This window comes from Tupaia chinensis, unplaced genomic scaffold (genome assembly GCF_000334495.1).
Source record: "Tupaia chinensis unplaced genomic scaffold, TupChi_1.0 Scaffold000175_1, whole genome shotgun sequence".
Taxonomy (NCBI): domain Eukaryota; kingdom Metazoa; phylum Chordata; class Mammalia; order Scandentia; family Tupaiidae; genus Tupaia; species Tupaia belangeri.
In genome coordinates, this window is record NW_006159650.1 from 3867760 (window position 1) to 3878902 (window position 11143).

General features: G+C 42.1%; 1 protein-coding gene across 1 annotated transcript in view; it reads left to right on the forward strand.

Annotated features, from left to right (window-relative positions):
* The first annotated feature begins 8838 nt into the window (after nt 1-8838).
* GET1 (guided entry of tail-anchored proteins factor 1) overlaps nt 8839-11143 on the forward strand; it is a 16220-nt gene continuing 13915 nt past the window's right edge. Inside the window, exon 1 of the mRNA XM_006146294.3 lies at nt 8839-9023. Within this exon, the coding sequence (XP_006146356.1) occupies nt 8922-9023 (102 nt within the window). The 5' untranslated portion in view covers nt 8839-8921. The remainder of the gene's footprint in view (nt 9024-11143) is intronic.

The following is an 11143-nucleotide window of genomic DNA, read 5'->3' on the forward strand; positions in this document are numbered from 1 at the left end:
TCGAACACACACCTTAAGAAAAAAGCCCCTAAAAAAAAAAAAAAAAAAAAAAAAAAAAAAAGATGAGAAAATGAGCGAACAAAATCTCTTTAAGGAAGACACACAAACAGCCAAAAAGCATGTGAGGAAATGCTCAACATCCCTCATCATAAGGGAGATGCAGATTAAAACCACAATAAGATACCATCTAACCCCTTTTTGAATGGCAAAGATCAAAAGATTAAACATTAAAATGTGAGACAAAAAATTAGAAGTGTTGGTGGGTTGCAGTGAAAGGGAAACTCTCCTACAATGTTGGTGGGAATGTGGAGGTTCCTCAAAGATGTACAAATAGAATCCAACTCCTGAGTATTTACCCAAAGGACAGGAGACTGCTCAATTGAAAAGACCGTGCACAGCAATGTTTATTGTGCATTATTCACGACTGCTAAGATATGGAACCAACCCAGATGTCCACGAACAGATGAATGATTTGAAAAAGTGTGGCACATTTACATTAAGGAATACTATTCAGCCATAAAAAACAATAAGACCCTGGCAACTGATAGAAAGTGGTCAAATATGGAAGATTTATTGCTGAGTGAAGTTAGTCAGGCTACGAACGAAAGATATTGTATGTCTCTACTTAATGTATACCGACTGCCCATACTCTATGGTAGAGACTGAAAGATGGGAAGGCATAAAATCAGTGAAAATAGTTATGGACAATGGAGACAGTGTGGAAGGAGGATGAGAGAGGGGGAGAGGACAGGGAAGAAGTCAGGGAGAAAAAATAGGCAAGACATTTGTGGGACACAGAAACAGTTTATTACCTACTGAGGATAATGTGTATAGTATTTTCAACTGCACTGGTCTGAGATGTATTTCATGTTGAGTAAATTCTCTTTATAAGCATGATGATGTATAGCAATAGAATGTTTTAAAAAATAATAAGAATAAAAAACATAAAATAAATTTAAAAAAAAGAAAAGGGAGAAAAAAGAAGGAAAGAAACCCTGCTTTCCTGTTGTGAATAATATTCCTCTACATCAGTCTGTTTCTGAATTGGTGAACAATTTTGAATATTGAAGGTAGACTATAACCTTATTTGTATTTCTCATTGTGTTAATAATATTAATTTGTCTAAAAATTTTATCTATTTATTTCACGAATGAAGGAGACAGAGGGACAGAGATACAATACCACTCACAGGACTATGATGCTGCAATCCACTCCCAGCTTCAACCTGCTCCAGATCATGGGTATAAGTGTGCCTGGAATAGTCAGGGAAGTCTCTGAATGTGAATCAGTCCCCTTTCCAAGTGGGTCTACCTTGTAGAGCATTACATTTCATTGCTGCACCATTATCCAGGCCTATATTATTAATTTGAGCACTGTTTTTTCCATATATATGCTATTTCAAATGCCTATTCCTCATTTCTCTTGAATTCATTACTATATGATTGGTTTGCATGACCACACAAATTAGCCTACAGAGCAAGAGGTCTAAAGATTTACTATGGCTCCCCAATTCTATTTTTAACTTTATCAGTGTTGGAAAGATTTTTCTACTCAATTTTCCTTTATTGAACGATCTTTAAGCTTTATCTTTGGAATACTGGGCCTATTGCCATAGAAATTCACTGAGTTTTGTTTTTATGGTCTATTAGTCACAGACTATTTTACTTTTGATGTCTGTTTTTTTTTTTCTTTTTCATGATGGAGCTCATGCACACTCATGTGAGAATGAGAGAGATGGAGCGAGAGCGAGAGCGAGAGAGAGAGATAGAGAGAGACCCTCCAGAGGGTCTGATCAGGTTTCAATTCTCTTCTTCCAATACTTCTGCCCATTGGATTCTGAGCATTTGTGCAATGCCTGACATGTTTAAGGTGGACCAGTTCACACATGGGTCTGATTTCTCTTAAATTTTTTATTCAATTTTTATTCCTTTTTTTTTAATTGCTAGAGGGTGAATGTGCTGAGAGAGATAGACTGAAAGAGGAAGACAGTGAGGGAGAGTGAGAAAGCACCCCATAGTGGAGCATGGTCATGCTCATGCTGCCATCCTTTCTCCTCCATTTCTCCATTCTGCCAGGATTGGGGACATGCACACACAAGTACCTGATATGTTTTTCAAGCCTCCAGGGTTGGGATTTGAACCCTATTAAGCCTTGTGGAATATAGCTTTCTTCATCAGTAGGCTACAGGACCAGTCACAGGAAGCTGGCTTTTCTTGAGTAGGATATAACCAGTCCTAATGTCTACTTTTATTTATTTATTATTTTAAGTTTTTATTCAGGATAGAGTACATGTGCACATGGCACACACACATGCAGAGAGAGAGAGAGAGAGAGAGAGAAAGTGAGAGAGGGAGAAGAGCACCCTCCACAGGGTTTGGTCATGCTGTTATTCTCTTCCTTTAGTCCTCAAGCCCTTTAGGATTGTGGACACACGTGCACAAGTGTGGTGTGTTTTCAGATTTACCAGGCCAGAGACTTGAACCTTGCATGGCATGTGGTTTGTAGCACCACAGTATGGCATACTACTTACTGTGGTATGGAGGCTAAGACTGATATCTTTTTAAAGCATTATCTCTGCTGCTGTCTGAGGGTTGAATGTCCATATAACCTTTGTCAGGTATTTCAGCTCACTTTTTCATGATTTATGTTGATTTCCAGTGGAAACCAACATCACTGAATTTGTTCAACTCAACAGATTTCAAAGTTGGGTTCAAATCTTGTCTACTATGTCAAGACAAATTTTGTATACAGTAAAAGGTGTTTGAACATCTTTTAAAATTATTTATTTTATTATTATTATTATTTTCAATTTTACCAGAGAGAGACAGAGAGAGGGAAGTGAGAAAGCAAGCCTCCAGGTCCAGGACTCAGACTGCAGTCAGCCATGTGCCAGTCCAGCACTCTAACCATCATACCATCTGCCAGACCCCTGTGTTTGAACATCTTAATAAGAATGTCCATTAGAGCTTTCTTCAGGAACTCCTGAGTCTTTGGGGTATGCCTCACTTTCCTATTTCTCAGGTTAGGGTGAGATTTTGCACATGCCTAAACTTATCTAATGGCTAGTGTAGTTCCTCTCCATTGTTGTTTGGAGACTTATAGCCTCCCTTTGACATTTCATTAATAAAATGACCATAGGGGGGAACCAGCAGTTAGCATAATGGCTATGTCGCTGGACTCCCACGTAGTCGACCGCGGTTCGTGTCCTGGACCCGGTGGCTTAAAACTCACGCCGGGCGCGTGTGCATGCGTGCCCAAGATCCCGAGAGGAGAATGGAGGAGAAGGGATTGTGGCATGACCATCCCCCCTGGGGGGTGATTTCTCGCTTTCTGTCTCTATGTCTCTCTCTGTCTGTCTGGCGAGCGCATGCGCCCTACAGTGAAAAATCTCTCTCTCAAAAAAAAAAAATGACCATAGGGTTCTTCCTGTGGAGTTGCCCTCACTGCTGTCTTGGTTCATTTTTACAATTATTACGATAGTTGGGACCAGCAGTTAGCATAATGGCTCCCATGTAGTCGACTATGTCCCAGACCTGGTTGCTTAAAACTCATGCCGGGCGCGTGTGCATGCGTGCCCAAGATCCCAAGAGGAGAACAGAGAAGGGATTGCAGAGTGGCCATCCACCCCAGGGGTCGATTTCTCACTTTCTGTCTCTCTGTCTCTCTCTCTCTGGAGAGCACACACACCCTATAGCAAAAACCTCTAAAAAAAATTAAAAAAATTATTACAATAGTTACAGTAGGTAGAATAATGCCCCCTCCCCATTGTTCACATCCTAATCCCCAGAACCTGAGAATATGTTGTTTTTCATAGCAAAGGGACTTTGCAGATGCGATTGAATTAAATATTTTAAAATGAGAGTATCCTGTCGTACCCACATGGATCCAGTGTAATTAAAAAGGTCTTGAGAGGGTCAAAGAGGGAAGCAGTAGAGTCAGAGATGTGTCAGTGGAAGCTGAGGTTAGAGAGGTATTACTATGGGGTTTGAAGAAGGACAAGGTCACATGGCGAGGAAAAGAAGCAGCCCCTAGAAGCAAGGTGCTCCCCTGCAGCCTCCAGAAGGAAGGCAGTCTTTTGAGCACTTTTGTTTTTAGCCAGTGACATTGTTAAGGTAGGTAGTCAGACAAGGGAGGATCTAGAGATCCCCTAGCACTGGCCATTAGGAACCACCCCAAACAGTACTTTCGGAGTTTAGCACCTCAGGAACATCCAACTACTCAAGAGGAGCTTATATAACTTGGAGCATGCTCAGTAATGAGTTTGGGTGCTCTCAAGTAACCTTTAGCTCATTAACATATTATTTGCATTGATGGGGATAGGGCAGTAGGATTATGTAACAAGGCCTTACTGAAGTGGAAGAGGGAGGAGCTGAGATATAAAAGCACATAATGCAGAAACCTCCATGCTGGTATCCACTTTCCTTTTTTTAGTATTTTATTTATTTTTTTGGAGAGGCTTTTTTTTTTTTTTTTTTGCTATAGGGCACGTGCGCTCGCCAAAAAGACAGAGAGAGACAGAAAACAAGAAATCACCCCCCAGGGGGGATGGCCACGCCGCAATCCCTTCTCCATTCTCCTCTCGGGATCTTGGGCACGCACGCACATGCGCCCGGCATGAGTTTAAGCCACCAGGTCCAGGACTTGAACCGTGGTCGACTACATGGAAGTCCAGGGACATAGCCATTACACTAACTGCTGGTCTCCTGGTATCCTTTGTAGCCAACCTGCTGCTACCTCTCAAGAGTGTACTTTTGCTTTCTTTTTTATTTATTTATTTTTTAAAAACTTACATCAAATATCTTCGTATCTTTACAGTGCAACAATTGCTTTTTCCAGCACTAATATGGTGCATGCCATTCAAGACAAAGACATTACCATATACATTATCATCAGCAAGTTAACTTTTCATTTTTGTGTCAAATAAACATATTGCTTTTCTTCTCCTGTTCCCCTCCCTTCCTACATTACCCATCCTCATATTACCCCTATCCTTACTATGTCTAGTGTCTACAGTTGTCCTCCCTACTACTATACCTTCCAAACTTTCAGTTTCTGCTATATAGCACATACATTCAGTATTCATTGAGTGGGGACATACACTGCCTTTTATACTCTGGTTTGCTTCATTTAGCATTAAGTCTTTCATATTTGTGCACTTTTATCAAATTCTGTCCTTGTATTATTGTTTTTATTTACTTTTTAATTTCATTTTCTTTTATACATTTAATCACATTATTTAGCTTACAAAGTGACTATTTCAACATGTGAACATTTCTCCCTAGTCCAGTTGATGAAGCTATAAAATATCTTCAACAAATAATACCACATTTCTTTGTCCCATTAATGCTTTGCCTCTCTATTTTTCTTCTAAATGTCCTTTCTCAGACCCTACTCTTTCACACACACTATATCTGGTATTTACATCTGTCCCGACCCGGGGGACAGTCAAACAGGTTTCCTGAGGGAAGGAGTGAGAGACAGGACGTCGGAGACAACACAGTGTTACAACTCTTCAGGGTCATCCATTTATTGTGGGCAGCACGGAGAAGACACGGTGTTACAACTCTTCAGAGTTGTCTAGAGACGATGCGGTGTTACAACTCTTCAGGGACTTCAGGGTCGTCTGGGGATTGTGGGCCAGGGATTGTGGTAATATACATGTTGGTGGGCTGTGATTGGTTGTAAAAGGTGGGTTATGGTTGGTTGTAAAAGGTGGGTTATGCTTGGTTGCTTTGTGGACCAATCATGAGGTGCCAGATATGCAAATCTGAGGGATTCTAGTGGCCAATCAGAGTATGGTTTTGAAGGTGAGGCTTTGAAGGGAAGCCAATCATGGCTTTTGGCATCGTGTAATTGTTTGTTCTCTGAGAAACTGGTGATATTTGCTGGTGCGCAGCCTCCCACATACATCCATTTACTGTGTTTCTATATCCTTTAGTGGATCAGTTTCAGTCATAGAGTGTGGACACTTGGTATATATTGAGGACATACGTACTTTCGTTTTTTTTTGCTTTGTATTTGGTCCATTGGAAAAGCCATGCCATATTTTTCTAGGCAAAAATGTATCATGACTTTTCTAATGATCCTTTTCCTTTTACTTTGTTCAACTATGCGGCTCTCTCTTGGAATCCTTTCTTCCACGAAGACAAGAAAAGAGACATTCATCTCCACATTAACAAGACTATTTTAGGAATCTGACTTCTGGAACTGTGAAATAATAAACTTTCATTATTTTAAACAATCAAGTTCACAGTAATTCGTTATAGCAGTGTTAAGAAACTAACAGCCTTGGGACCAGCAGATAGCGTAATTGTTATGTCGTTGGACTCCCATGTAGTAGACTGTGGTTTGAGTCCTGGACCCAGTAGCTTTAAACTCACATGGGATACATGTGCGTGTGTGCGTGCCCAAGGTCTCTAGAGGAGAATGGAGAAATGATTGTGGTGTGGCCATTACCCCTGGGGTGTGATTTCTCACTTTCTGTCTGTCTCTCTGGAGATTGCATTCTGTCTGTCGCTCTGGAGAGTGCATGTGCCCTATAGCAAAAATATTTTACAAAAAAAAGAAAAAAGAAAGAAACTAACAGTTTTGTGAAGTTTATTTACCACTTTAACCTGTTCTAGAGTTAGACTAATTTGTACTGAAACATCCTGGCTTTCATATTTTCTTTCTATTGATACCTGTTAGTAGAATAATTCAGGCTTCAATTAGTACAGTGTTTTTTCAGAGTTAGCAGAAAGACCAAATTTCTCAGCTGGGTTGCCTCTGATGACCTTATCTAGGACACACGTCTAGGGCATTTTCAGTGTTTTGTGTCAGATTCTCACCTCACTGGGAATTGGGTGATCCTCTGGCAGATGTGTGGTGGTGGACTGGGGTGAAGAACAGCTAAAATGCTCTTCAGCGAGAAAGGCAGTGACTGAAGGCCAAAGGGGCTGCTATCCCTTTTCAGCATGCAGTTTTTCCTTCCAGATCTATAACCAGGAGCCTGGTTGTGGTTTTGGGAGTTCAGCTGAAGAGGAAGGCTATGGAGGAGTGGCTGGCTCCAACTCTGTTTCATTTATTTCAGTTAAACAGTCACTTATGAGTCAACACACCCTTTCATGGAAGTGGGTGCCCTTCATGCTACCACAATGGAATAGCTTCACTTCACATGTTTTCTTGTTTTAGTATTCACATGTGAAGTCACATGTTTCTACAGCAGAAACTTGTAGAACTTCAGTTCCTTGTGTGGTTTTGATTAGGAATTAGTTCTCCAACTGTGGAAGAAGAGACAGCAAAACATTTTTTGGTTTAATCCACTATAAACAAGTGTTAGGTTCAACAAAGGACTCAGGGAGGGAGTCTCACCAGAGAAAGTTTTATTCAGGGCTGCAGACTGCAGGGCCTGAAGTTAGAAAAACTTCAGTTCATGAACTAAGATGGTCACAAGAATGGCAGGCACTTTGATTAGATTACTTGTCATTGTGACCTTATTGGCCTGTCTGTGGCAAAAATATTTTTGTGGTTTTGCTTTCCAGTAACATAGGGCTCTTGCCAAAGGCCATTGTAACCATATCCTTATTTTCTGACAGGAAATTCCCTACAGTTCAAGGTTGATATAACAATTCACGCCTTCTTAGTAGGCTGGGCTGAAGTTTCTCTGACTTCAGACTTAAGACCCCACTGACTGCTGGCCTGAGTAAAAACTTCTTGTGTGAGACAGTTGCAACCTGAGTCCTTTTTCTAACCTAACAAATGTGAGATGGGATTATTTTTGTTGTAAAAACAAATCTTTATCTAAGTTTGGGTTATTTTATTACTGGGTGATTGTAGAGTGCCTTCTGAATAATAAACTTATTTTTTTCAGCTACACACTTTGTACATTGTTTAGATTTATTAGGTTAGTTTTAGCATGTACACTTAAGACATTTAAATATAAATCTGCTTAGAAAACTTTTTTTTTTTTTAAGAGAGACTTTTGCTAATAGGGTACCTGTGCTCTCCTTGGGGGAGAGAGAGAGACACAAAGGGAGAAATCACCCTGCAGGGGAGATGACCAAGGCTGCAATCCCTTCTCCTCCATTCTCATCTCTGGATTTTGGGCATGTGTGTACACACGCCCTGTGTTTTTTTTTTTTTTTTTTTTTGGAGGGGGTTTTTATTGACGGGCTGTTTGAGAGAGGTTTTTACTGTAGGGCATGTGTGCTCGCCAAAAAGACAGAGACAGACAGAAAGCGAGAAATCAACACCCAGGGTATGGCCATGCTGCAATCCCTTCTCCTCCATTCTCCTCTTGGGATCCTGGGCATGCAAGCACACATGAGTTTAAGCCACTGGGTCTGGGACTCGAACTGCAGTCGACTACATGGGAGTCCAGCGACATAGCCATTACACTAACTGCTTGTCTCGCCCTGTGTGATGTTTTTAATCCAGAAGGGCTGGGACTTGAACCGGTCAACTTCGTGGGAGTCCAGCGCTGTAACCATTACACTACCCGCTGGTCCCCAAAACATTTCTTTTCTAAGTTCGCTACTATAACTGCAGTAGCTATTTATGGCAAGGCTTACTTAAAAATATGCTTATTTAGGAATAAAAGTGAGAGAATGTATAGAAAACATTAAGTAAAACACAAATGGTTTGCCAACGCGACCTAACTACAGAGGGAAAAGGTTGAAAAGCAGTTTGGAAAACTGGCGTAGACGCAGTGCAGCTGTGAGTGCGAGATGGCTACGGAAGCCCGGAAGCTCAAGGAACAGGCTGAACCTAGATCCCACGGGGTTGAAAATTCGGCTCCAGCCCGCCTCCGCCTCCGCAGTGCAGTGCGCAAGCGCATCGGCGCGCCTCGAGGCCCGCTGGCTTCACTGCGCTTGCGCGCGCGACAGTCTGCGTGGTCCCGATGGCGTTGCGGTGGTTGTGAGGGCGCTGCCGGAGCAACCGGGATGAGCGCGGCGGAGGCCGACCGCTGGGCGTGGCTGCTGGTGCTAAGCTTCGTGTTTGGGTGCAATGTCCTTAGGATCCTCCTCCCGTCCTTCTCCTCCTTCGTAAGTAGGGCTGTTGTAGACACGGTCTGAAGCTGGCCGCCGGAGGGCCAGATACAGCCGTCAGCAGCGACTCAGTATTTTTTTCTGTTTTTCGGTAGAGATGCTAGCGTCTAAAAGCTGCGCAGCTCCCTCAAATTTGGATTCTGGATGCTCTCGGGAGAAAACGGAACCTGGCAAACTTGGCTTAGCTTGGCTGAGCCTTCCGGCCTCAGAGGCAGTTCTGAGTCTCTCTCGGTCTCACCTCATGCCTCTGACCGTAGAGGCCTAGGCAGCTGTGGGCGAGGCAGCTGTGGGCTACGAGGGACCGGGCTTTACCAGGGGCCTCCATGCAGTGTGCGAAGTGTCAGGTCCTGGAGAGGGGCATCCTTGTTAGAGAGGTGTGGATACAGTTATAGAGGGAGACTCTCAGCACAGTGCAATGTGTCTGTATCCACGGGCGACAACACTGGGGCACCCTCTTCTGCCCGGCATTTTGCTTAGGCAGTGGTTATGGTACCTCGTGTCCATATGGAAGAGGTGACTGTGGTCATCTCATCCTCTGCCAGAGGAGTCTGACGCAGAGAATTTAGAATTTGCACTAAGTCAGCTTCTTGGTGACTGTGGAGTGAAAGTTTGATGCTTAACTTTGTGATGCTCCACTGGCCTCACGCTTTTTTTTTTGAAGGGAAATTGAGTAGGCCTAGTGTGGTTTGGGCATGGAGGTGTGGGCAGGGAACGCTGGCTTTCCCCTGGGACACAATCTTTCTCTGTGGGAATCACTCTTTCTCTGGGTCCATAGGGGAGTGCAGAGCTATCTAGCTCTGACTCATACTTTAGAGATTGGATGAATGCCTTGCAGCATTGGCCTGAGAAACCGTTCTTGACTTTCTCTCCTGTAAACTGGTGGTGGTGGTGTATTTAAGACCAGGCAAAATTTCTGCTGCTTATGTTTTATTTCTACCAGTATTCAATAAGTATGTTTTGTGCAGAACTCTATTCTAGGGCCTTACTGCCACCACTGTTTTGAGATACAGGCAATTCTCTTTTACCCATCCCTACCCTTTTTCAATATCTTTTCCTGTTGCCAACTAGTCTTTGAGTCCATGTTCCAGGTCCTTAGCATCGCATAAAAGACTTTTTAAAATTGCCATTAAGTGTGTGTGCTGACAAAGAAAACGAGAGAGGACCCCCCCCCACCTTGGGGTTGTAGTCACACGGCAATCCTCTTTCTTCCGATTATCCATCCTATTGGGATTTTGGGGTTATAGATGATTTGTCCTTTTATGTCTTGTTTATTTTACTTCCTTTATTGTCTTCAAGGTTCATCCACCTTGTAGCATGTGTCAAGATTTGCTTCCTTTTCAGGACCAAATAATATTCCATTGTATTTATGTATTACATTTTATTTATTCATTCATCTGTTGATGGACACTTGGCTTGTTTCCACCATTTTACGTTTTTTTTTTTGGAGAGGTTTTTCTCTATAGGGTGCGTGCGCTCGCCAGACAGACAGAAAGAGACATAGAGACAGAAAGCGAGAAATCACTTTCCAGGGCTGCAATCCCTTCTCCTCCATTCTCCTCTTGGGATCTTGGGCACGCACGCACACGCTCCTGGCGTGAGTTTTAAGCCACCGGGTCTGGGACACGAACCGCGGTCAACTACGTGGGAGTCCAGCGACATAACCATTACGCTAACTACTGGTTCCCAACCTTTTGACCATAATAAATAATATGCTAGAACATTGGTATACAAATATCTGAGTCTCTATGTTCAGTCCTCTTAGGTATATACTTAAAGTAGAATTGCTTGTTCAGGTGTAGATTCTTTTTACTTTTTGTTTTTGAGAAATGCCATACTGTTTTTCACAGTGGCCATGAAATTTTTACATTTCTACCAGCAATGCACAGAGGTTCCAATTCTTCACACCCTCTTAACTTGTTACTGTTTTTAAATATATTTTATTTTATTATACATTCAATCACTGTATTTCATTACAGCATGTAAAATGTATTTCCCAGCATTTTTTATTTTCAATAAAATAAAAAAATTAAAGTGATATCTTACTGTGGTTGTGATTTGTATTTTTCTTTTCTTTCTTTTTTTTTTTTTTTTTTTTGGGGTTTTTTTTTTTTTTGGGG